We start from the raw sequence: 27,338 nt of genomic DNA on the forward strand, positions 1-27,338 counted from the left end.
CCTGTTTTTTTTTGGGGTGGTGGTGGTGCTGATTTAGCCCAGCCTGGGAGGAAAAAAACATTGAGCTAGATACAGTGGTACCTCGGGTTACATACGCTTCAGGTTACATGCGCTTCAGGTTACAGACTATACTAACCCAGAAATAGTGCTTCAGGTTAAGAACTTTGCTTCAGGATGAGAACAGAAATTGTGCTCCGGCGGCGCGGCGGCAGCAGGGGGCCCCATTAGCTAAAGTGGTGCTTCAGGTTAAGAACCGTTTCAGGTTAAGAACGGACCTCCGGAATGAGTTAAGTACGCAACCAGAGGTACCACTGTATTGGCACGGGGAGATGCCCAAGTCTTCCATAATAGTGTTTGGGTGATTGCAGTTCTGGGGTGCGGCAAAGACCCCCTCGGACTTTGGGGGACACACCTTACACTCTATGAGATAGAGAGGGAAGGAGGCGAGATTTTTCCATTAAGGGAGCCCCAGCCAAAGCACTTAGGTCCCTCTCCCTGGGAGAACGTGGGGCGGTTCCCTGATTTGGAGTTAAGATTCCTGCCTCCAACTGGACCCCTAACTCCTCCACATTTGTCACCATTTCTTGCAAGTATAGCCCAATTTTCCCCTCCCAGGAGTACATGCTTCTCCTCCTTTAAAAGGTAAAAGGACCCCTGACCATTAGGTCCAGTCGTGACTGACTCTGGGGTTGCAGCGCTCATCTCGCTTTATTGGCCGAGGGAGCCGGCGTACAGCTTCCAGGTCATGTGGCCAGCAGGACTGAGCCGCTTCTGGCGAACCAGAGCAGCGCACGGAAACGCCGTTTACCTCCCCGCCGGAGCGGGACCTATTTATCTACTTGCACTTTGAGGTGCTTTCGAACTGCTAGGTTGGCAGGAGCAGGGACCGAGCAACAGGAACTCACCCCGTCATGGGGATTTGAACTGCCGACCTTCCAATCGGCAAGCCCTAGGCTCTGTGGTTTAACCCACAGCGCCACCCACGTCCCAGCAGTGAGAAATTACAGGAGTTCTATTTCTTTACTGCATTTTTATCCCGCTGGCATCCTCTATTTTTCATTCTCGCAACAACCCTGTGAGGTAGGCTAGACTGACTGGGGAAGGGCCCCACCTTGGCGATGGAACCCCTATCTTGCATGTATACGTTGCCAGGATCAGTCCCAGGGTGGCGTCTCGCAAAAGGGCCGGAGACCCTTTCAGAAGCGCCGGAAGGCTGCTGCCAGCCAGTGTAAGGGCTACTGTGCTCAACGTGGGTTTGGCTGACACTGCAAAGTCACTTCCTGCCTATGCCTTGAAGGAGAGATGGGAACTTGTGGGAAAGGGCAGCAAAACAATTAAAAACTCAAGCACTTGCACCATGGGCCCAATCGCCTTCTGAATCCGGCCCGCGGACGGTCCGGGAATCAGCCTGTTTTTACATGAGTAGAACGTGTCCTTTGATTTAAAATGCATCTCTGGGTTATTTGTGGGCCGGCCTGGTGGTTTTACATGAGTAGAATGTGTCCTTTTATTTAAAATGCATTTCTGGATTACCGTATTTTTTGCCCTATAAGACTCACTTTTCCCCTCCTAAAAAGTAAGGGGAAATGTGTGTGCGTCTTATGGAGTGAATGCAGGCTGCGCAGCTATCCCAGAAGCCAGAACAGCAAGAGGGATTGCTGCTTTTGCTGCGCATCGATCCCTCTTGCTGTTCTGGCTTCTGAGATTCAGAATATATTTTTTCTTCTTTTCCTCCTCCAAAAACTAGGTGCATCTTATGGTCTGGTGCGTCTTATAGAGCGAAAAATACGGTATTTGGGGGCCGGTCAACTGTCCCTCAGACCATGTGTGGGGCCAGACTATATTTTGAAGAAGAAGAAAAATGAACGAATTCCTATGCCCCACAAATAACCCAGAGATGCATTTTAAATAAAAGCATACATTCTACTCATGTAAAAACACGCTGATTCCCAGACCATCCGTGGGCCAGATTTGGAAGGCGATTGGGCCGGATCTGGCCCCCGGGCCTTAGGTTACCTACCCCTGATCTAGAGGACACCTGGTTGGAAAAAGCCACACTAGGGAGTTATAGCGCCAAGCCCTATATACAACCTCTGGGGTGACAGTGTTCACGACTTAAGGCGGAAAGAAGACCACACACACCCATTGGAAAACGTTGGCACATTGTTTTTAATAAAGTCTTGTATTTTCATTTTCATTTTTTGCTCTCCCCCTCCATTGAAAAAGGCAGGGAAAAAGGAGGTTTGTGGTTTGGTCTGCTGCTTTTACTAAGCGGGGAGGGGGAAAACAGGCTTTTGCATCCCCCCCCAGCCGACAAAAAAAAGACAAATTGTGATCTTGGGATGGCCAGACACATACAGAAGGGTCTTCTAGTTCAACCCCCCTTGCAAGGCAGGACTCCCAAGCTAGACGATTATGATGGTTTCGACAATGACAAGAACAAGGTGGCAAAACAAGCCAGAACTTTGGAATAAATAAATAAATATATGTATATATATATATATTCTCACAGCTCCAAAAGAAGGGGGGGAAGAAAAGATCGCCCTGCCACACCTCTGGCAGCAGTCGTTTTTCGCTTTTACAAAATTAGTTTCTCTTCTTTTCTGACTGTGCCCCCCCCCAATTCCCCTCCCCTTCAAGTAGTGCTTTGGACGTTGATTTTGAAAAGGGAAAAAATGAAAACTGGAGGGCAATCCAACCAGGCGCGCACACACCCCACTCCTCCCTGAACCCCCCCCCTCTGTTGACATGCAAAAGAATTGAAGCATGGAAAGGGAAAAGTTAGGAAACGTAAAAGATTTGGCACACATTCCCTGCATGGCGGTGTTGGGGGGTGAATGGGTCAGTTTGCCCCCTCCCCAAGCGATGTGCTTGTAGCCGCGTAGTAGCAACGATACGTTAAAAGGAAAAGCCTGCTGCCGCCACCTTATAATCTGCTTAAAAATTAAAGGCGCAGTAAAACCGCCTGCTCGTATAGGTGAAACTGGAAAAATTAGAATATCGTGGGAAAGTTCGTTTATTTCAGTAATTCAACTTAAAAGGTGAAACTCATGACATGCAAAGCGAGATATGCTTCTACTTCTCAGAAGTCCAATACTGCTCTATCTGCAATCCTTGTTTAGCTGATTTCATTGAATATTCTAATTTTCTGAGATTAATTAGTTTCACCTTTGAAGTTGAATTAGTGAAATAAAGGAACTTTCCCATGATATCCTAATTTTTTGAGTTTCACCTGTATATTATTATTTTTCTTCAACCACAAATGTGGATAAATAATTTTTTTAAAAAATTAAAAAGAGAACGCGCACCCCCTTTGCATCAATTTGGAGAACAGGGCAGATTGCGGAATAACGTGTCGGAACAGGCGCGTTTTTGTAGCTGTGTGCGTGAGGACTATGGCTGATCTCCCTCTGTTTCTTCCGCTGGGCCTTATCCCCAAACTCACTGGTCTCCTATCTCAGCCGGGGGGGGGGGAATGGGCGGCTTTCCGATGGCTCTAGACTTCCTGGCTTCTGAGACTAGCAGTCCAATGACATTGGGGAGTGGGGGACACACACACAAACGTCAGTCACCCCTGCGTCATCCACTGACGCTAAGACCAGGGTATTTCTCATTCCACTGTCCAGTTCTCATGAGGGCTAGAAACTTGGGAGCGTTCAAGTAGCAGCGCCAACACCCCCCTTTTCCGATCAAGCTGTTTGGTATCTCTGCGCAAGGGATGGTGGCGCCGGAAGGAAAGCCAGAGCAGGGGCGTGGAACAGCGTACAGTTTCGGGAAAAGTTGAAGATAATGAGAGAATCGGCGACGGAGGAGTAACACAGCGGCGCGAGGAAAGACGGAGGCCTGAGCTATCGGAGGAGAAGTCGGGCTTGCTGCCTCTACTGCAACCTGCCTGCCTCGCTTTGCCAAGCACGTACCCGAAAATGGCACAACCCACTCCAAACCGGTGCAGTAACCCATGGCAATTCCATCTACCCAGGCAGCTCACCAGCTTAATAAAATAGCATTTCTGGAGCCGGTTCCACGCCAACGAAAGTTCATTGGGAAGAAACTTGGGTGAGAGATCCGGGGCCATGCGGGCAGGCTTTTCTGTCCCATCTGGGAGGCGAGGTTGTTTCTGCCTCCCGCCAAGAGGACGCCCAGCGACAGACGGAGGGAGGAGGAGGAAAGGATAAGGTTATTGCTTGCAAAAAGAAAAAAAAACCAGAGAGAGAGTGTGTGTGCAAAGGTGAAGGAGTCATTTATAGTTATCTGCTACAACCAGCTCTTTTGAACGTCGTGAGGTAAAAGTCGGGCCTCTGCTAGGTTCCGGGGTCTCCTGTTATTAGCGAGAAAAAGCCCCTCGGGAACGTAATGTCCGGGCTGTGCAATAGAAGCGCCTGCTTTGGCAAACCCACCTCGGGGAAGGGAGAACTGGCTCGTCTCGGGACCGTTAACCCCTCTCGGGCACCGGCGAGAAGGGAGCAGAGGCTGCCGGGAGCAAGATCCCGCCCTCCCCGGCCCCTTGCAAGCGGAAGGCCAAGCCGAAGGGGCCTGCTGCTGCCCGTCGCACAAACGCAGCCTTGACCAGTTTCCCTCGACCCTCTGCGGACTCCGAGTCCGGCTAGAGACAGGCAGCTCCCCTAGGATGCAGCGACGTCCCTTGTGTGGTACCTGCCCCAGCAGGGCCACCGTCCTCTGAGATAGTGCAGCCCTGGCGTGCGCCCCGTTGCCCCGGCCGGCTGGCAAATCCCATGCCGGCACCGGGGAGGAACTGGGGAGAGAGCGGTGGCTACCTCACCCTGAAGTCAACGGCATCCCCCTGCTCCTCTACTCCGGGCTGTGGTCAGGGGAGGCGTCCGCCACAGCCACGACGCACCCTGGACTCTCTCTCGGTTTTTTCAAGCGCCCATACATCCTTTCCTCCAACCCCCCGGTTATCTTGTCCATCAGTTCGGTGCCCAGGCTGCCCAGGCCCGGGCACTGCCCGTCCTCGAGGCAGCCGCTGCCATACGGCTCGGGCGGCCCCTTGGCTTCCTCCAGCGGCTCCTCTTCTATCACCTGGATTTTGTCGCCGGCTTCCGCCGTCGCCGGTGCCGCCTCCTCGTCCCCGGCGCTGACGATGCGCGGCAGGGTGCTCTGGTAGCGCCCCTCGAGCGGGTAGTTGACGCTGTCGCCCCTCCGCAACGGCGTGCGGTGCCTCTCCAGGGCTGGCGGGTAGCGGACGCCGGGGTCGCTGTACTGTTTGGCCCGCTGCCACTGCTTCCGGAGGTGCGTCCGGGAACGGTGCTTGGCTCGCAGCGGCGACTCGTCGAACTGAGGGTCGTGGCGGACGAAGGCGTTAAAGAGGGCGTCTGTCTTCTCGTCGATGCTGTAGTCCCGGCGGGGCAACGCGTCCCGGGTGGGAAACAGCTGCCCGTAGGGGGCCCAAACCAGCGGACTTGGGGCCGGCGGCCCGCCGGAAGCCCCTTCCGCGGCCTCGTCTTCCTCCTCCGGTTCTTGGCCTTCGAAACTCTCAAAGATGGTGGCTCGGCGGCCCGCGCTGGTGAAGCAGTATCGCTTCTCCGAGGCCGTCTGGTCCTCGCCCACGCGCCCGCCAGGAGCCTCGATGGATGCGTAGCCGCTGTCCATCTGGAGGAGCTTCCGGGTCCCGGCCTCCGACTCTACGCTGTCCTGCTTGGCTTTCCCCGGCAATCTGTCCTCTCCTCCTTCGGCCTCGTCCGCCAAGGAAGAAGGGAAGCTGGGCAAGCCGCCGCTCGAAGAGATACTCTCCCCGCCGTCGCTGCGCACCGAGTCCCGGTCGTTGCCCTGCTCCGACGAAGCGTACATCTCCAACGATGCACGCAGGCTCCAGATGTCATGGTAAAGGGGGGTAGGGGGCTGAGGCGGCGGCGGCGGCTCCAAAGCGGGGGGCTCAGCGGAGGGGGGGCTGGGTTGCTCCGACGGCTCTATCCTGCATCCAGAACACAACAGGTACATTTTCCCTTTAAAAACACCTTTTGGGTCTTAGGATCGTATGGAACGAAAACAGCAAATGATAATCGAGACCTGATATATACATACACACATACACTCTTTTCAAGTTCATACACACACACACATGCACCGTATTTTTTGCTCTATACGACTCACTTTTCCCCTCCTAAAAAGTAAGGGGAAATGTGTGTGCGTCTTATGGAGCGAATGCAGGCTGCGCAGCTATCCCAAAAGCCAGAACAGCAAGAGGGATTGCTGCTTTCCCTGCGCAGCGATTCCTCTTGCTCTTCTGGCTTCTGAGATTCAGAATATTTTTTTCCTTGTTTTCCCCCTCCAAAAACTAGGTGCGTCTTGTGGTCTGGTGCGTCTTATAGAGCGAAAAATATGGTGCACACACACACACTTTTCAAGTTTATACATTTCACTGATTTCACAATCATCTTGACATTTCAAAACTTTACTTCCTTCCCCCTCTTTTTGCGGTTCCTTAAATTTGTTTTTAATACCTTCCGCATATCCAAATTAACTTCATTTGCTCATTCATTCATCTTCTTTAAATACATACTCTTACGAAACTGCAGGTTGTTACAATAATCCTGCCAATGCTTTTATCCGTAAATATTCAATAAACCATTTCCATTCTTTTATTTATTAATTTTTTAAAAATGTTATCTTGATTTCTTGTTCTTCTGGCAAGTTTCGCCATTTCTGCATATTCCATTGCCGTTATAAGGGAACAAATGAGATGCTCGTGGCAAAGTTCCAGCACCTATTTTTTTGAGAAAAATAGCACTGGCCTGGCCTTCCTGCAAAAGGAACACACTGATGCCAGCTGCTGGAAAACGGCAGAAGGGGAGAATGCTGCTCTTGTGCTCAAATCCTGCTTGTGAGTTTCCCTTTGGGGCAACTGGTTAGCTCCTGTGTCCGAGGCAGCTGTCTCCCAGCTCCATCAGAAGTGCTGTTTTGGGGTGACAGGGGGCGGGCAGGTGTGGGGGACTCCCTGGTCCTGAATGGGGTAACTGTGCCCCCGAAGGACCAGGTGCGCAGCCTGGGAGTCATTTTGGACTCACAGCTGTCCATGGAGGCGCAGGTCAAATCTGTGTCCAGGGCAGCTCCATCTGGTACGCAGGATGAGACCCTCCCTGCCTACGGACTGCCTCGCCAGAGTGGTCCATGCTCTGGTTATCTCCCGCTTGGACTACTGCCATGCACTCTACATGGGGCTCCCTTTGAAGGTGACCCGGAAACTACAACTAATCCAGAATGCGGCAGCTAGACTGGTGACTGGGAGCGGCCGCCGGGACCACATAACACCGGTCCTGAAAGACCTACATTAGCTCCCAGTACATTTTCAAGCACAATTCAAAGTGTTGGTGCTGACCTTTCAAGCCCTAAACAGCCTCGGGTCCATTATACCTGAAGGGGCGTCTCCACTCCCATCGTTCTACCTGGACACTGAAGTCCAGCTCCGAGGGCCTTCTGGCGGTTCCCTCCCTGCAAGAAGTGAGGTTACAGGGAACCAGGCAGAGGGCCTTCTCGGTGGTGGCGCCTGCCCTGTGGAACGCCCTCCCACCAGATGTCAAGGCAATAAACAACTATTTTACTTTTAAAAGACAACTGTTTAGGGAAGTTTTTAATGTCCGACGCTGTATTGTTTTTAATACTCGGTTGGAAGCCGCCCAGAGTGGCTGGGGAAACCCGGCCAGGTGGGCGGGGTATAAATAAATTATTATTATTATTATTATTATTATTATTATTATTATTATTATTATTAGGGCATTTGGCCCCTGTGCAAACAGGATACTGGACTTAAGATGGGCCACTGGGACTAGATCCAGCAGCCCCTTTGTTTGCTCTTATTAAACCAGCTGTTGCAGCTCAGGAAGCAGAGGAGGGGACCTTTGCAAACTGCCTTGCGGATACAGCAAATCCTGCCCGATGATAACGCCAAGGTTGCAGGTTCAATCCCTGCAAGGAACATCTGCATTGGGGGGGGGGGAAATTGGACTAAATAACCCTCCAACTCTATGATAGTGTTCCACATAGCCAGGATTCGGCCGTCAGAAACGGTGCCCAGGCAGAAACTGCTTTAATGTCTGGGAAAACCTGGACGTATGGCAGTGTAGATTTTGGCAAATCTTTTTTTCAAAAAAGCTCAAAAGCTTCAATTTTATCTTTTTTTTAGTTTTTGCAAAAAAAAAAAAAGCTAAACTTTGGACCAGGGGTCAGCAAACTTTTTCAGCAGGGGGCTGGTCCACTGTCCCTCAGACCTTGTGGGGGGCCGGACTATATTTTGGAAAAATAGAGGAAAAAAGAATGAATTCCTATGCCCCACATATAACCCAGAGGTGCATTTTAAATGAAAGGACACATTCTGGATCCGGCCCCTGGGCCTTAGTTTGCCTACGCATGCTTTGGACCCCCCCCCAAAAAAAAAGATAAAGAAAAACCCAAGAATTTTTTCAGGGAATAAAAGCTCAATAGCTTTAGTGTCCGGATTTTCGCTTTTTGAAATATCGCAACCCTTTGACTCTTAAAGGGACGCGGGTGGCGCTGTGGGTTAAACCACAGAGCCTAGGACTTGCCGATCAGAAGGTTGGCGGTTCAAATCCCTGCGACGGGCTGAGCTCCCGTTGTTCGGTCCCTGCTCCTGCCAACCTAGCAGTTCGAAAGCACGTCAAAGTGCAAGTAGATAAATAGGTACCACCCCGGCGGGAAGGTAAATGGCGTTTCCGTGCGCTGCTCTGGTTCGCCAGAAGCGGCTTAGTCCTGCTGACTACATGACCCGGAAGCTGTACGCCGGCTCCCTCGGCCATTAAAGCGAAATGAGCGCTGCAACCCCAGAGTCGGCCACGACTGGACCTAATGGTCAGGGGTCCCTTTACCTATGACTCTTAAGCCTACCCAATCCATGAATCCTGCAGTGCTGCCGAAATTCTCCCCCAGTCTTTCCTCATGCCATCGCACCTGCGTCTTCTCTGCCCACCCCCCGCCCCATTCCCACTTATCTACTGAAAAATACCTGCCGAGGGATAAGGTGGAGCTGGCTGGAGCGGGCAGGAACGGCCCGCCGACGGGCCTGAACGCCACGTCATCCGTCCGAGCGATGTATTGGATGATGTCTGTCTGGTGGGGGTCGCGGTCTTCTTCGTCCATGCTCTCGCTGGCGGCCCTCTGGCGCTGGAACTGGTGCCTTTTCGGAGAGCCTGGGCAAAGGACCGGTTGGCGAAGACCAAGAGTTAAGCGGGGGGGGGGGGCGACGACATTGGTGGCAGGGGCGGGGGGAGAGAGAGAAGAGACGACAACGAAAATATGATGATTTTGGACAAGAGCAAGCCCTCGGTCACGAATTTCTTGAGTCCTGCCCTGCCGGCAAAGAGAGATGTGCACTCAACCGGCAATTACAGTGGTACCTCGGGTTACATACGCTTCAGGTTACAGACTCTGCTAACCTAGAAATAGTATCTTGGGTTAAGAACTTTGCTTCAGGATGAGAACAGAAATCGTGCGGTGGCAGCAGCAGGAGGCCCCATTAGCTAAAGTGGTGCTTCAGGTTAAGAACAGTTTCAGGTTAAGAACGGACCTCCGGAACGAATTAAGCACTTCACCCGAGGTAAAGGTAAAGGGACCCCTGACCATTAGGGCCAGTCGTGGCCGACTCTGGGGTTGCGGTGCTCATCTCGCTTTACTGGCCGAGGGAGCCAGCGTCCAGCTTCCAGGTCATGTGGCCAGCAGGACTAAGCCGCTTCTGGCAAACCAGAGCAGCGCACGGAAACGCCGTTTACCTTCCCGCCGGAGCGGTACCTATTGATCTACTTTGCACTTTGACATGCTTTTGAAGTGCTAGGTTGGCAGGAGCAGGGACCTAGCAATGGGAGCTCACCCCGTCATTGCGGGGATTCGAACCGCCGACCTTCTGATTGGCCAGCCCTAGGCTCTGTGGTTTAACCCACAGCGCCACCTGTATAAAAATGACGTCTGGATCAGAAATAAAGCCTCTATGTACATAGGGCTGCCATAGGTCCAGAATTTCAAAGGTGGAATCGATGTCCGAAAAGCAACACTTTGTCCTGGATCTTAGAGAAGGCAGTCGAAAATTCATGGGGGTTTTGGGGTCGTTGTTTTTTAATAAAAAAGATCAACAACAACTTTTGGGTTTTCCTAAATAAAAGCTAAACTATTTTGGGGGGGGTTCTAATAAAAAACTCATCAACCTTCGGGGTGTCCTGGTTTTTACTTCTTGAAATATGGCAAACCCTCTATGTGCACCAAAGCACAATGGAAGGATAATCGTTTCTCGCGAGTTAAATACCAACGATATGTCACTTTATAAAAATTCTCTGGGATAACGCAGATAATCAATGATTGTGAAATCATGAAAGAAGAGGGTGCCTTATGGCCTCATCCTGATGAACACATCTCTCTTACTGCATTAAAAAAAGAGTATTTTACTACCTTGCACAGGACCTCACGTGTTTAGTCTTCAATCTCATCCAATTACGCTTCAAGATTAAGCCAATTTAAATGGTATGGCTTTAAGCATGAACCACAAGGTTTCTTTTGGCGGGGTCACTTTCCATTCTATGGGTTTTCAGATATATATATTTTTACAGAGCGAGTTTAACAAATGTTTTAAAAAACCTTTGTTTCTTTTATTTTCTTTGAACAACCACGGCAACACTATTGCAAACCTGAAACACGTTACAGTGGTACCTTGGTTCTCAAAATTATTCCGTTCCGGAAGTCCGTTCCAAAACCAAAGCGTTCCAAAACCAAGGGGGGCTTTCCCATAGAAAGTAATGCAATATGGATTAATCCGTTTCGGACTTTTAAAAACAACCCCTAAAACAGGCAATTTAACATGAATCTTGCTATCTAACGAGACCATGGATTCATAAAAGGAAAGCAATAAACAACGTACAGTGGTACCTCGGGTTACATATGCTTCAGGTTACAGACTCCGCTAACCCAGAAATAGTGCTTCAGGTTAAGAACTTTGCTTCAGGATGAGTACAGAAATCGTGCTCCGGCGGCACGGCAGCAGCAGGAGGCCCCATTAGCTAAAGTGGTGCTTCAGGCTAAGAACAGTTTAGGTTAAGAACGGACCTTCGGAACGAATTAAGTACTTAACCCGAGGTACCACTGTACTGCAGTCACACAATCCATCAGTAGCTAAACTGGGTTCTACACAGTCACAAAAACAAAACAAAAAGGAGCCGCAAAACCAAAAATTCAAAATAAATAGCAAAAACAGACAGACCTCAGTGTAACACTCAGTCTAAACGGATGTGTGGCACTCAAATCAGAAGCGTAACACTCAAAACGGAGCACATTTGGCTTCCGAAAACAGTTCGCAAAGCGGAACACTTACTTTGGGTTTGCAGTGTTTGGGTTCCAAGTTGTTTGAGTACCAAGGCGTTTGAGAACCAAGGTACCACTGTATGCTTAAATAAAAGAGGCTACAGGGCTTTATTTTGCCCCAGGGACCACCAGATCAAGAGAGGTTGCATTGATGCCTCCAGTTCACTGGTGCAACGTTCGAATCATGTCAGTGAGAGCTGCGTGCCAGGTGGGCACCAAAGCAGGTGTGATGGGATTCAGACTCGGAGGCTGAACTTGAGGAATCCCAGCCTGCACAGGAGTCCCCGCCTCCAGAACCAGCTGAGCCGGGGCTCGGGCTTGAGCCTGAAGGGTCCTCACCTGTGCTGGGTCCACAGGGGAGTCTGCTCTGGCTCCTGAGGTGATGGAGGACCCACTGCCTGCAGGTGCTCCACTCTCAGCCCCGTCAGAGGAAGCGGAGGTTGCCTCTGGGTCCGGTAACCCTCCAGCCTCTCCTGAGCTGTAGAGGCTCAGGGCAGAGAGGCGGAGGGAACTAAGTTCCCGCAGGAGGAGTGCTCGCCTCCAGGCCAGGAAAGGCGAGTCACCAGAGGATCAGGGGCACCCTATGCCTTGGGGCAGATAAAAGCCGGCCAGCCCCAGTCCCAGGTTATGGGAGCAACATTGTTGGTGGCCTGTTCCTGCCTGAACCCTGTCCTGCCGGAGCTCCTGACCTCGCCCGACTCCCTGCCTTGGACCCCGCTTCAGCTTTGACGGACAGCCTCCATACTGCACCCTCGACCTCGGATTGGACCACAGCTGTCAAGCGTCCCTTATTTGGCGGGACAGTCCCTTATCCGAGTGCCATGTCCCGCTGCTGTCCCTTACTGATGATGTCCCTTAAATAAGCTACTGAAGGTAATGGGGCCCTATCTATGTCCAGCTGTCCTTTGTCAACAACAAATTGTTGCTGTTTTTTTGTGTTGAATATATGGTAATTTATGGACCTAATAGGTATCTAAAGCCATTTGCATGCAACAAAACATGTATTTTATCAAAGTAATTGTTGATCCCTTATTTTGGCTGCTGATCCCTTATTTTCGAGGCTTATTTTCAAATCTGTAAGTTGACAGCTATGGATTGGACTCAGACCTCGCCGCACGGTTAACCCACGGGACCAGCACAGCCGGGCAACTACCCAAGAAGGAGCATGGCGTATCCCCCCACCCCAGGCCAAAGTATCACCCCTCCATCGGCATGACCCACCTCTCGTGTCCAGACTGGATGCTCTCTGGTTCGTCTCCAGTTTCCATTTCTTGATCCGAAAGTAGGGTCCGGCACCCTCAAGGCTGGCATGGCGGCGTAGGCGGGTGAAGAAGTGAAGGACGGTGCCCTGGGCAGGGGCCGGCGGTGGCTCCCCCGCGCCGCCCCCTCCAGCACCCTTGGGACTCTGGCCGGCACCGTCGGACTGAGAAGAGAGGAAGGAAGGAAGAGGGATGGGTCAGGAACGGCCGGCGGTTTTGCCACCCGAATAAAAATGCTCCCCTAACCATCAAACCACCCGAATAAAAATGCATCCCCTAACCATGGGACGCGGGTGGCGCTGTGGGTAAAAGCCTCAGCGCCTAGGGCTTGCCAATCGAAAGGTCGGCGGTTCGAATCCCCGTGGCGGGGTGCGCTCCCGTCGTTCGGTCCCAGCGCCTGCCAACCTAGCAGTTCGAAAGCACCCCCAGGTGCAAGTAGATAAATAGGGACCGCTTACAAGCGGGAAGGTAAACGGCGTTTCCGTGTGCGGCTCTGGCTCGCCAGAGCAGCGATGTCACGCTGGCCACGTGACCCGGAAGTGTCTCCGGACAGCGCTGGCCCCCGGCCTCTTGAGTGAGATGGGCGCACAACCCTAGAGTCTGTCAAGACTGGCCCGTACGGGCAGGGGTACCTTTACCTTTACTTTAACCATCAAACACACAGAGAGACGCGCCGCTCTACAATGGACCCCCTCTCTGGGCGCAAGGACGGAAGACGCGTCGGCGAAACACGTACAGTGAGGGAAATAAGTATTTGATCCCCCTGCCAAATTTGCCCGTTTGCCCTCCGACAAAGAAACGACCAGCCCGTAATTTTAACGGTAGGTTTACCGTACGTAGCTGTGAGAGACAGAATCGCTTGACTTTTTTGTCTTCTGGGTTTCTGGGGTTTTTCCTGTTGTTATTCTGTCTCTCGTGGCTGCAGTAAACCTAGCGTTATGGACTGGTCGTTTCTTCGTCATAGGGCAAACAGGCAAATTAAGCAGGGGATCAAATACTTCCCCCCCCCTCACTGTATATATCTGTACCCAGAACCTCTTGCTTCTGTGCGAAACTAGCTCAGTGGTTCGAGCGTGAGACTCTTAATGTGAAGGTTGTGGGTTTGAGGCCCGTGTCGGGCGAGAGGTTCCTGTATTGCAAGGGGGTTGGGATAGATGACCCCCGCCCAGGAACCCCTTCCAACTCTACAATTCTAGGATTTTGCGATTTTGAAAAGCTCGCCTCTAGAAGCAATGGATGGAAGGGGCGAAGATTATCCACTCTCTAAGTCAGGGGTCAGAAAACCTTTTCAGCAGGGGGCTGGTCCACTGTCCCTCAGACCTTGGGGACGGCAGGACCATATTTTGAAAAAACAAAAACAACGAATGAATTCCCCACAAATAACCCAGAGGTGCATTTTAAATAAAAGGGCACATTCTACTCATGTAAAAACACCCTGATTCCTGGACTGTTCGCGGATTGAGAAGGCAATTGGGCCGGATCCAGCCCCCAGGACCTTAGTTTGCCTACGCATGCTCTAAGTTGCCTTTGGAGCTATTCCTTTCCCTAGGGCAGGCTTAGGCAAACTTGGCCCTCCAGATGTTTTGGGACTACAACTCCCATCATCCCTAGCTAACAGGACCAGTGGTCAGGGATGATGGGAGTTGTAGTCCCAAAACATCTGGAGTTCGCCTATGCCTGCACTAGGACATGCCTGCTGAGTGAGGCCAATGGCCTCCTGTTCTCACGGTGGCCAACTGTGTCCCGATGTCACACTCCCAGCAAATAGGACACACCGGGGGGGGCAGATTTGCCCCCCCCCCGTCCTCCGAGTGAACCTGCAGGAAAAATAAACAACAACCCCCAAAATTTGGGATCCTCTCCAAACCCGTGCCAGGATTTTGGGGTGTGTGGTTTTTTTGCAAAAAAACCCCTGTGTTTTGCAGGCCTGAGCGTTTGATACAGCAAACACGGGGTTCATACTTAGATTTAGCTTCGAAGCTCCTAATTTGGGGTCCCCTCCACAGATGCGCAGAGACATCGAATCTTAAGAGCTGGAAGGGACCCTCGGGTCATCTAGTCCAACCCCCTGCAATGCAGGAATCTCAGCCGAAGCGCCCCTGGCAGACGGGCATCTGACCTCTGCTTAAAAACGTCCAAGGAAGGAGAGGCCTTTCAAAGGAGTCCGTTCCACTGTCAAACAGCTCTTGCTGTCAGAAAGCTCTTCCTGACCTTCAGCCGGAATCTCCTTTTCTTGGAAATTGAAGACACGGGTTCAAATCCTGCGCTCTGGAGAGCAGCAGAAAACAAGCTCCATCTTCCATGCGGCTAGCAGCCTTTCCGGTATTTGATCACCTGTCCATCGTCTATTTTCCAAGCCCTCCTCTGCGCACTTTTTCAATCTCTTTCTTAAAATGGGGTACCCAGAACTGGACACAGGACCGTAGGTGTGGTCCGAATCAAGGCATTCCCTCGAACAGGGTGCAAGATTTGTACAGGGTAGCCAAATTCTGTGCGACTGCCATAAAACGTAGGGAACAAGCTGTGCTATCATAACGATTAAGGCCTTAAATGATAAATTTTAGGTTATACGTTAGGGACTTAAGTTTTAATTTATATATGTTTTTAACTGTTGCTATATCTGTATTGTCCCTGTTATAAAGGTAAAGGGACCCCTGACCATTAGGTCCAGTCGTGACCAACTCTGGGGTTGCGGCGCTCATCTCGCTTTACTGGCCGAGGGAGCCGGCGTACAGCTTCCGGGTCGTGTGGCCAGGAGGACTAAGCCGCTTCTGGCGAACCAGAGCAGCGCACGGAAACGCCGTTTACCTTCCCGCCAGAGCGGGACCTATTTATCTACTTGCACTTGGACGTGCTTTCGAACTGCTAGGTTGGCAGGAGCAGGGACCGAACAACGGGAGCTCACTTCGTCATTGCGGGGATTCGAAGCGCCGACCTTCTGATCAGCAAGCCCTAGGCTCTGTGGTTTAACCCACAGTGCCACCTGCGTCCCTGACTAAGTTATAATTTATATATTTTTTAGCTGTTGCTATATCTGTATCGTCCCTGTTGTACCTAATTGCAAATTCAAATGTATCCCTGTTGTGTTTTATGTCTTCCTTGATATTGTATGTGGGCTGGAACTGGTCTGTGACCGAAATAATAAAATTAATGGCCTAGAATCGCATTAGGCTTTTTTGCTGCTGCATCACACGGTTGTCTCATTGCTAAACTTGCAGTCTACCGAGACCTTAGGATCCCTTTTTTCACATGTCCTGCTCTCAAGCCAGGAGCCCCCCAATATCCTAAATTTCTGCATCTGGCTATCCCCAGTTAAGCTGACGTACCGAGGTGCCTTCGCCAGAATCCGATGAAGCAGAGGAACCAGCCTCGACGGTGGAATTATAAGTATCTCCCGGCAAGGCAGAACTGGCGCAGGTTCCGTGGCTGGTCAGCGCCATCTCCGGCAAGGGGTGCTACCAAGAAGGGAAGAAGGAGAGAAAGGGTTAGGGATAGCTTCACCGACCCCGCACAAACCTCCCGGAAGTTTATACCCTGCGGGCGTAAAAATACAGTGGTGCCCCGCAAGACGAATGCCTCGCAAGATGAAAAACTCGCTAGACGAAAGGGTTTTCCGTTTTTTGAGTCGTTCCGCAAGACGAATTTCCCTATGGGCTTGCTTCGCAAGACGAAACGTCTTGCGAGTTCTTGCGAGGTTGTTTCCTTTTTCTTAAAGCCGCTAAGCCGTTAATAGCTGCTAAGCCACTAAGCCGTTAATAGCCGCTAAGCCGCTAAGCCGTTAATAGCCGCTAAGCCGTTAATAGCCGTGCTTCGCAAGACGAAAAAACCGCAAGACGAAGAGATTCGCGGAATGGATTAATTTCGTCTTGCGAGGCACCACTGTAGAAGAGGCATTTCCAAAAATGCATCCAAATTGCCCCCCCACCCCGCTCTGTTTCCGTACAAAAAGCTTGCCTCTCGGACCAGCCATGGGAAGGCCAAATGTGGTCTCTGCAGGTGACAAGACAGGTCTCTGCCCCAGTGAGCTTACAAATAAAAGTCAATTAAGGAACTGGGAAAGACTTTGGCTGAATACTCTCTTCTGAGCGTCCATGGGTGCCCTCAGAGAGGAATAATAATAATAATAATAATAATAATTCTTATACCCTACCCATCTGACTGGGTGGCGGTAAATTATTGTTAAGTAATAAGACAGGTCTCTGCCCCAAAGAGGTTACAAATGTGAATGAAAGAACTGGGATCCTGCCCCCCGCTCCTCTGGGTCTCACCTGGAAGATGGCCAGGCTGGGCTTGGCTGGGGGGTGCCGAGGCGTCATGGCGATGCTGTTCTCGTTGGACTCGTGGATGGTGACGATCTTGAGGGCGGCGGACGGGGGCAAGGGCAGGTGGCTGAGGCGGGCGTTCTTCAGGTGGTGGAAGTCTCCCTCGGTCAGGGTGTACCTGGCAGGGAGGGCGTTCCAGGGTAAGGGTGTCCCTCAATCTTTGTCAGCATGGCCATTTTGGACCACGATTTCCCATCAGCCCCTGCCAGCACAACCATTTTGGACCACGATTTCCCATCAGCCTCTGCCAGCACGGCCATTTTGGACCATGATTTCCCATCAGCCCCTGCCAACACGGCCATATTGGACCATGATTTCCCATCAGCCCCTGCCAGAGCAGCCATTTTGAACGAAGATTTCCCATTAGCCCCTGCCAGCACGGCCATTTTGGACCACGATTTCCCATCAGCCTCTGCCAGCACAACCATTTTGGACCACGATTTCCCATCAGCCTCTGCCAGCACGGCCATTTTGGACCATAATTTCCCTCAGCCCCTGCCAGCACTGCCATTTTGGACCACGATTTCCCATCAGCCCCTGCCAGCACAGCCATTTTGGACCAAGATTTCCCATCAGCCCCTGCCAACACGGCCATATTGGACCATGATTTCCCATCAGCCCCTGCCAGAGCAGCCATTTTGGACGAAGATTTCCCATTAGCCCCTGCCAGCACGGCCATTTTGGACCAGGTTTTCCCTCAGCCCTTTCAGCACAACCATTTTGGACAACGATTTCCCATCAGCCTCTGCCAGCACGGCCATTTTGGACCATGATTTCCCATCAGCCCCTGCCAACACAGCCATTTTGGACCATGATTTCCCTCAGCCCCTGCCAGGACTGCCATTTTGGACCAAGATTTCCCATCAGCCCGTGTCAGCACAGCCATTTTGGACCAAGATTTCCCATCAGCCCCTGCCAACACGGCCATATTGGACCATGATTTCCCATCAGCCCCTGCCAGAGCAGCCATTTTGGACGAAGATTTCCCATTAGCCCCTGCCAGCACAGCCATTTTGGACCAGGTTTTCCCTCAGCCCTTTCAGTACGGCCATTTTGGACGATGATTTCCCATCAGCCCCTGCCAACAAACCCATTTTGGACCATAATTTCCCTCAGCCCCTGCCAGGACTGCCATTTTGGACCAAGATTTCCCATCAGCCCGTGTCAGCACAGCCATTTTGGACCAAGATTTCCCATCAGCCCCTGCCAACACGGCCATATTGGACCATGATTTCCCATCAGCCCCTGCCAGAGCAGCCATTTTGGACGAAGATTTCCCATTAGCCCCTGCCAGCACGGCCATTTTGGACCATGATTTCCCATCAGCCCCTGCCAACAAACCCATTTTGGACCATAATTTCCCTCAGCCCCTGCCAGGACTGCCATTTTGGACCAAGATTTCCCATCAGCCCGTGTCAGCACAGCCATTTTGGACCAAGATTTCCCATCAGCCCCTGCCAACACGGCCATATTGGACCATGATTTCCCATCAGCCCCTGCCAGAGCAGCCATTTTGGACGAAGATTTCCCATTAGCCCCTGCCAGCACGGCCATTTTGGACCATGATTTCCCATCAGCCCCTGCCAACAAACCCATTTTGGACCATAATTTCCCTCAGCCCCTGCCAGCACTGCCATTTTGGACCAAGATTTCCCATCAGCCCGTGTCAGCACAGCCATTTTGGACCAAGATTTCCCATCAGCCCCTGCCAACACGGCCATATTGGACCATGATTTCCCATCAGCCCCTGCCAGAGCAGCCATTTTGGACGAAGATTTCCCATTAGCCCCTGCCAGCACGGCCATTTTGGACCATGATTTCCCATCAGCTCCTGCCAACAAACCCATTTTGGACCATAATTTCCCTCAGCCCCTGCCAGCACTGCCATTTTGGACCAAGATTTCCCATCAGCCCGTGTCAGCACAGCCATTTTGAACCAAGATTTCCCATCAGCCCCTGCCTGCACAGCCATTTTGGACCATGATTTCCCATCAGCCCCTGCCAGCACGGCCATTTTGGACCAAGACTTCCCATCAGCCCCTGCCAGCTCTGGCAAACTGTCTCTCCAACCCCACAAAAACCCAAAAACTTAAATATTTTTCTCCAAGGCCCATCGCTGAAAGGTAGAAACCTTCCTTTGCCTCCAGAAATTAGGCAATCCTGGGAGAAAAATACTGACCCAGAGCCACAAAACAGGCTTATCACAGGCCTTGGGGGCCACCTCAGAGCCCATCTAGTCTGACCCCCATGCATTGTACAGGGTTCAAGTCCTCCCAACCCAGCCCTCAAACCCATCAAGGGACTATAGCCTCTCAGCCGGTCCTTACCTCACAGGGCTGCTGCGAGGATTTATTTTTTTAAAAAAAGACGATCCCTTATAGAAAGGATTATCATATCTGAACGGAATAGGAATTTATTTAAATTTTGGAAGAAAAACGGTAGAAGAATGAACTCATCCACTGGGGGGGGCAGTTTGATAAAATTGTAGGATTTGGCATTAATTGGTATTGTTATATTGTTGGAAAATCAATGAAAAATATGCATTTTTGAAAAAGTTGAGACGTATACGTACTAATCGTACTTCTCTCTCGAACCCAGGACCCCCGCCTACCTCCTCCCTTTCTCCTGGGTCTTCTTGCTCTGCTCAAAGAGGGCCGCCTCGTTGAAGGACACCCGTCGCCCCGTGGCGCTTCCGGAAGAGAGGAATCTCTCGCTCTCCGCGTCTCGGTAACTGGAGCTGGACATGCAATCAGGGTCATCCACCTTAATGGTGATATCTAGGGGAGGCAATTAAGATTAAGGAATTAAGATTGCCGGAAGAAATATCAACAACCCCAGATATGCAGATGACACAACCTTGATGGCAGAAAGTGAGGAGGAATTAAAGAACCTTTTAATGAGGGTGAAAGAGGAGAGTGCAAAATATGGTCTGAAGCTCATCATCAAAAAAAAAGAAGATCATGGCCACTGGGCCCATCACCTCCTGGCAAATAGAAGGGGAAGAAATGGAGGCAGTGAGAGATTTTACTTTCTTGGGCTCCATGATCACTGCAGATGGTGACAGCAGTCACGAAATTAAAAGACGCCTGCTTCTTGGGAGAAAAGCAATGACAGCATCTTAAAAAGCAGAGACATCACCTTGCCAACAAAGGTCCGTATAGTCAAAGCTCTGGTTTTCCCAGTAGTGATGTATGGAAGTGAGAGCTGGACCATAAAGAAGGCTGATCACCAAAGAATGGATGCTTTTGAATTCTGGTGCTGGAGGAGACTCTTGAGAGTCCCATGGACTGCAAGAAGATCAAACCTCTCCATTCTGAAGGAAATCAGCCCTGAGTGCTCACTGGAAGGACAGATCCTGAAGCTGAGGCTCCAAGACTTTGGCCACCTCAGGAGAAGAGAAGACTCCCTGGAAAAGACCCTGATGTTGGGAAAGATGGAGGGCACAAGGAGAAGGGGAGGACAGAGGACGAGTTGGTGGGACAGTGTTCTCGAAGCTACCAGCATGAGTTTGACCAAACTGTGGGAGGCAGTGGAAGACAGGAGGGCCTGGCGTGCTCTGGTCCAGGGGGTCACGAAGAGGCGGACACAACTAAACAACAAAAGGGGAAGGATGCCAATACAACAAATATACAGTGGTGCCTCGCAAGACGAAATTAATTCGTTCCGCGAGTTTTTTCTTCTTGCGAGTTTTTCGTCTTGCGAAGCACGGTTTCCCATAGGAATGCATTGAAAATCAATCAATGCGTTCCTATGGAAACCGCCTTCAGACCAGGTCCGGGGACAGTCTGTCCCCCGACCTCTTCTGAAGGCTGGGGGGGGGGACAAGGGCTTTTCTTCCCACCGCCAGCCTTCAGAAGGCTGTTCTGAAGGCTGGCGGGGGGAAGAAAGGCCCTTCTCCCCACCTCCCGCCCCGCAAGCTCCGGGGACAGGAGGGCTTTGCTGCCGACCGCCAGCATTTTAAAAGCCCCCGGGGACAACGGAGAAGTCTCTTCTGAAGGCCGGCGGTGGGCAAAAGTCTTTGCTCCCAACCGCCAGCATTTTAAAAGAGGTCCCCAGAGATTTCCCTATGGGCTTTCTTCTTGCGAAGCAAGCCCATAGGGAAATTCGTCTAGCGAAGCACCTCGAAAAATGGAAAACTCTTTCTTCTTGCGAGTTTTCCGTCTTGCGAGACATTCGTCTTGCGAGGTACCACTGTATTTCACCAGGCAAAATCTTGCGGGGTTTCTTGCCGTTCGCCAAAGATGCTATGGGCCTGATCTAAACCCCTCCTCCAAATCCCCCCCCCCCACTGACAGGCTTTTTGGGGAGGAATTAAACCAGAGAGAAAGCATCCCTTGAGAGGTTCTGGTTTCAGTACCAGGAGATGCAACAGGAGGAAGAAAAGAAGAGAGAGAGAGAGAGAGAGAGAGAGAGAGAGAGAGAGAGAGCGCAACCGTTTCCAGGGCAACGGGCCCTAGCAACCAGAGCGGGTACCACCAGACCTTCCTATAGAAAAGGATGCAGCAAGCCCTGCCCGCTTTTGAAAGTAAGCAAGCAAGCACCTCACCTTGAGCCGGCTGGGAGTCATCTAGATAGGTAGTGTTTGTTTTCTCGGGGTCATCGCTGGCTCTGGAAAAAAGAAAGAGAAGGAGAAGGTGGGCGGGCGAAAAACCTTGAAAAAGGCGTACGCAACAGAGTGAGATGGAAAAGGTCTAGGAAAAACCTGTGCTGAATAGCTCTAGGTTTGCATAAGCCGTGATTTGCATATTAAGGGAATATGCTGTGTACAGTGGTACCTTGGGTTACAGACGCTTCAGGTTACAGACTCCGCTAGCCCAGAAATAGTGCTTCAGGTTAAGAACATTGCTTCAGGATGAGAACAGAAATCGTGCTCCGGAGTCGCGGCAGAAGCCGGAGGCCCCATTAGCTAAAGTGGTGCTTCAGGTTAAGAACAGTTTCAGGTTAAGAACGGACCTCTGGAACGAATTAAGTACTTAACCCGAGGTACCACTCTATCATCTATCCATCTATCTATCTATCATCTATCTATCTATCTATCATCTATCTATCTATCTATCTATCTATCTATCTATCTATCTATCATCTATATCTATCATCTATCATCTATCTATCTATCTATCTATCTATCTATCTATCTATCTATCTATCATTTTTTTACCAACTAAGCCCAAATGGCTTCATTTTCACACACACCTTCAAGCCTGCGAGGCAGGCCAGGAAGTAACGAACAGCCCAATATTATTATTATTTTAAAAAAACAATGCACAATGAGTTTCGTGGCACAGGTCCCTCCAAGAACTAGACTGATGTCAAGGAGAAGAACAACAACAACAACAATTTATTATTTATACCCTGCCCATCTGGCTGGGCTTCCCCAGCCACTCTGGGCAGCTTCCAACAGAATATTAAAATACAGTAATGCATCAAACATTAAAAGCTTCCCTAAACAGGGCTGCCTTCAGATGTCTTCTAAAAGTCTAGTAGTTGTTGTTCTCTTTGACATCTGATGGGAGGGCGCCACCACTGAGAAGCCCAGATGCTGCGAGGGAACCGCCAGAACTTTCTTTTAGAAGACCTTTCTTTTAGAAGACATCTGGAGGCAGTCCTGTCCAACTCTGTGGCGCTATGAAAGTCTTGTGGTTAAAGCAGTCGTCTTTTAAATCTTGAGGACCAGAATCTTACTTTGCAACTAGGAAAGAAGACCAGAGCTCATACCAAACCTCTCTGACTCTGCATAACCCTCTGTTTTGGTTGCAGGACCGGCCTTTCGCACCGCGACCTCCCCACCTTAGGCTCCCAATTCTGCTCCCCACACCCCACACCCCGTTACCTGGAGTGTCGCCGGTCGGCCTCGCAGCATCGCCGGCAGACGATCAGGATGCCGAAGAGAAGCACCAGAGTGCCCCCGATAAAGATCGAGAGAAGTATCAGCAGCAGGAAATACCCATCGTGGGTCTTCACTTCGCCAGGCACCGTCTGGAAGGTGGGATTTTTTGGGGGGGTGGGGGGGAGGAGGGAAGGGAGAGGAAAATAAAAAGACACAATATATGGGTTCTGTACAAGCTAATTCCACAGCAAGGAGACTCAGAAAAATATACCGTATTTTTTGCTCTGTAAGACTCACTTTTTCCCTCCTAAAAAGTAAGGGGAAATGTGTGTGCGTCTTATGGAGCGAATGCAGGCTGCGCAGCTATCCCAGAAGCCAGAACAGCAAGAGGGATCGCTGCTTTCACTGCACAGCGATCCCTCTTGCTGTTCTGGCTTCTGAGATTCAGAATATTTTTTTTCTTGTTTTCCTCGTCCAAAAACTAGGTGCATCTTGTGGTCTTGTGCGTCTTATAGAGCGAAAAATATGAGATATATATATTCCCTGGCAGTATGAGGGCACATTTCTCCACCACGAGGGGAGAGAGAGAGATGGAGACACTCTTCCCTTTTACACACGCACACAAGTTTAGGGTGTGCAAAGTCAAGAATTGCCTGCCCTTGAGAGATAGCTCCTCCATGTCTCTGCACGAGTCAGTGATCTCTGCGCGCTTACAAAGCACGCAGAGATGCAACGGGTACCCTCCTCGGAAGGTTCTCACAAGGAAACAAATTGGACTCAAATCACCCCTCCAACTTTGCAATTTTAAGAACTCTGTGCCCTTCCATGACTTCCTCAGACTTCTTCCCACCCCACTCCAACTGATTCCACTGTGCAATGAATCTGTTCTCCCTGGGGCAGTGATCCTTTCTCTTCAATGTGTTAAGATTCCTGCATTGCAGGGGGTTGGACTAGATGGTCCTGGGGTCCCTTCCAGCTCTAAGTTTCTCTAATTCTATGTGCTCATTGTCGATGCTCAGTGCTGGCACTATATTCATAAAAGAATAGTAAGATACCAGTAAGAACTAAAGCGAGATGAACGCCGCAACCCCAGAGTCGGTCATGACTGGACCTAATGGTCAGGGGTCCCTTTACCTTTACCAGTAAGAACAACAACAATTTATTCTTATTATTGCCCAGTAATAATTTGTAATTGTGGGTTAAACCACAGAGCCTAGGACATGCCAATCAGAAGGTCGGCGGTTCGAATCCCTGCAACGACGGGGTGAGCGCCTGTCGCTCGGTCCCTGCTCCTGCCAGCCTAGCAGTTCGAAAGCACGTCAAAGTGCAAGTAGATAACTAGGTACCACTCTGGCGGAAAGGTAAACGGCATTTCCGTGCGCTGCTCTGGATCGCCAGAAGTGGCTTAGTCCTGCCGGCCACATGACCCGGAAGCTGTACGCCGGCTCCCTCAGCCAATAAAGTGAGATGAGCGCCGCAACCCCAGAGTCGGCCACAACTGGATCTAATGGCCAGGGGTCCCTTTACCTTTTACCCCCTGAAAGAGGTCTTTGATGAAGGGCTCTTAGCAGCCAAAGATTCAGGTACCCAGGCTTTCCCCAGCACAGAAAGACCCCAGAACTTTCAGTCTGTTAGATTTCTACCTGTCGAGGTCAAAGCGCCCAACTTAAGTTTGGGCCCATGAAGCTGCGATTCCTGCATTGCAGGGAGTAGACCCCTGGGAACCCCTTCTCTGATTCTTCTGTGATCATATGCAAAACTGGAACATCTCGAGTTGTGGGTTCGAGTCCTCCACCAGGCAAAAGCATCCCTGCATTCGACAGGATGACCCCTGTTGGTCTCTTCTAAATCTACAATTCTACGATTGCAGGGCCAGCAGTGGTGGTGGGCGGTAGCTGAGTCAGTGGCTGACCGCATTAAATCCTCTGGCCCCTTCCATGGGACTGTCGCTTACTGATGACTCAGCAACCAGCTAGTCCTCAGCGCAGAGTTCCGAATCGTTTCAGAAAAGGGAAATGTGCAGAGATGGGAGGGGACTCAGCCGTGTTCGCATGCCAAGCATCCCTTACTTTCACAAACGACGGTCCTTACTTTCACAAACAACATATCAAAAACATTCCCTGCAGATTTCGAAGCCAACAACTGCCTCCTGCGAACGCACGTGGCTTGGGTCTGTTTCCGACTGGCGGTGGGCAGGCTTGAACCCGGGTCCGTCTGCGTGCCAGGCAAGCGCCCTCACCAAGGGAAGAAGCCCAGATGCGGAAATCTGAATCGGCTTGCAATGCAAGCAGCAGTGGATTCAGCAGAAAACCCTTCGAGGGTTCCCTTTTCCTAAAGAATCACAAGCTGGAAGGAACCTCAAAAATCATCTAGCCCAACCCCCTGAAATGCAGGAATCTTTTGCCTAACCTGGGGCTTGAACCCACAACCCTGAGATTAAGAATCTCCTGCTCTAGGTTGGCTTGCTCCACAGACACCCCAAAAATATTCCCAGATACTAGCGAAGTCAAAAAAGCCATCATGTGATCAAAAACCACAACTGGGTGCCCCTCTTCAGAGCGGTTGGACTACAACTCCCCATCAGCGCAAGCCAATCCCGGGAGTTGTAGCACAGAACCTCTAGATCAGGGCTCAGCAAACGTTTTCAGCAGGTCTGTCCCTCAGACCTTGTGGGGGGCCGGACTATCTTTTGGAAAAAAATACGAATGAATTTCTATGCCCCACAAATAACCCAGAGATGCATTTTAAAGAAAAGGACACATTCTACTCATGTAAAAACACGCTGATTCCCGGACCGTCCACGGGCTGGATTGAAAAGGCGATTGGGCCAGATCCGGCCCCCGGGCTAGTGAGGCCAGAGCTCAGGGATGATGGGAGTTGTAGTCCAGCAACATCTGGGGACCCACAGGTTGAGAACTGCTGCTCTAGATTAAGAGAGCGGGTGATGCGGACAGAAGCCGCAAACTCCAAACCTAGATGCCTTTGCTTTTCATTCCTCTACTGGTGAGCTTTGGTGGCAGAGTGGCAAGGCAAAGGCACTCTGCATATGCTCAGAGGCACCACCCACAACATTTCCTTGTTTTCGCCACGATTTCACAATAACGCAGCTCCGTCAGTATAAATCAGCTAGGTGGACCAAAGGCCTGACTGAGATTCGAACCGTTTCCTATTTAAATCTGAGCCTTTTGCTCAGGACCTTGAGCAGGCCTGGGAAAAGCCCCTGCCTGAAACCCCAAAGAGCTGCTACCAGTCAGTGCAGACAATATGCAGCTGGATGGACCAGCCATCCTTCCCAAGACTTGTGGGCCCAGGAAATAATTTCTTCCCTCCGCGCTAGGTCAAAGCGATGCCAATTGAGAACTTGCCCTCGATTCGCAAAATTGCTTTAAATCGTTTCTAATATTGGTGTTTTCAATTGCAACCTGCCCTGGGACTTTAGTGTGGGGACAGGTAATATTAATATTAATATTAATAATAATAATAATAATAATAATAATAATAATAATAATTTGTACCCCGCCCATCTGGCTGGGTGCCCCCCAGCCACTCTGGGCAGCTTCCAACAAAACACTAAAATACAATAACCTATTAGACATTAAAAGCTTCCCTAAACAGGGCTGCCTTTAGATGTCTTCTAAAAGTTTGGTAGTTGTTGTTCTCTTTGCTATCTGGTGGGAGGGTGTTCCACAGGGAAGGCGCCACTACCGAGAAGGCCCTCTGCCTGGTTCCCTGTAACTTGGCTTCTCGCAGGGAGGGAACCGCCAGAAGGCCCTCGGCGCTGGACCTCAGTGTCCGGGCAGAATGATGGAGGTGGAGACGCTCCTTCAGGTCTACTGGACCGAGGCTGTTTAGGGCTTTAAAGGTCAGCACCAACACTTTGAATTGTGCTCGGAAACGTCCTGGGAGCCTCAGGTTTTAAAATACATTAGCACTGGCAGCACCATGCTCCAATTACTACAACCCCGGGAGATGATGGACCTGTCCTCGCTGGCTCCCCAGCTGAATGCATTAGCAAAAATTGCCTAGGCTGGGCAGATCAAACAGGGTCAGGATCCACCGGGCAAAAGGCAGTTTCTCTCCCGCAGGCTCACAAGCCAGCAACTTCCACAGCTACTCCTGCCAAAACTTTGGTGGCATTTCCGACCTGGGCCCAACCTGAACTCTCCTATCCAGAGCCGGTGTGGGAGGGTGGGAGACCTCTCTGTCTCTCTGGAGGGGGGCATGCAATACAGAATATCACCCACCCCGGGGGGGAAGCCTCGCACACCTGTCCCCCCCCTCCAATGCCTCCACGGCAGGGACACTCACCGTCACACCTCCCGTCGTCGCGTTTTCCCATGCGCTCAAATCATCGCTCATTGTCCGTCCTCAAGAGAGATGTCCTCCTGGAAAAAAGGGAGGCACGAAACCAGTGACACGACGGTGCGCGGTTGCAGAACGAGATTAAAAATACATATATTTAAATTAAAAAGAAGGCAAGGGTGCGCAGGGAGGGGGAAATAAAGAAAGAAATGCGATGTACATATATCAAAATTTGCAGAAGAGGCGACGTGGTCGATGAGGTTGTAGATTCTTCTTTTCCCTTTCTCTCTTTCTCTCCCGGTTACCTCCAGC

At 50.9% G+C, this 27,338-nt stretch overlaps 1 protein-coding gene across 1 annotated transcript; it reads right to left on the reverse strand.

Annotated features, from left to right (window-relative positions):
* Positions 1–4,215: 4,215 nt before the first annotated feature.
* CBARP (CACN subunit beta associated regulatory protein) lies at positions 4,216–27,323 on the reverse strand. Its single transcript, XM_053372776.1, has 10 exons — positions 27,247–27,323; positions 27,033–27,109; positions 22,728–22,873; positions 21,444–21,505; positions 19,509–19,674; positions 16,844–17,015; positions 15,902–16,030; positions 12,538–12,739; positions 8,978–9,161; positions 4,216–5,932 (listed from the first exon to the last, which is right to left on the reverse strand). The coding sequence occupies exons 2-10, from the start codon at positions 27,081–27,083 to the stop codon at positions 4,810–4,812; spliced, it is 2,235 nt and encodes a 744-aa protein (XP_053228751.1). The 5' UTR covers positions 27,084–27,109; positions 27,247–27,323; the 3' UTR covers positions 4,216–4,809.
* Positions 27,324–27,338: the final 15 nt, after the last annotated feature.

The sequence above is a fragment of the Podarcis raffonei genome, chromosome 18 (assembly GCF_027172205.1).
Source record: "Podarcis raffonei isolate rPodRaf1 chromosome 18, rPodRaf1.pri, whole genome shotgun sequence".
In the NCBI taxonomy this organism is placed as follows: domain Eukaryota; kingdom Metazoa; phylum Chordata; class Lepidosauria; order Squamata; family Lacertidae; genus Podarcis; species Podarcis raffonei.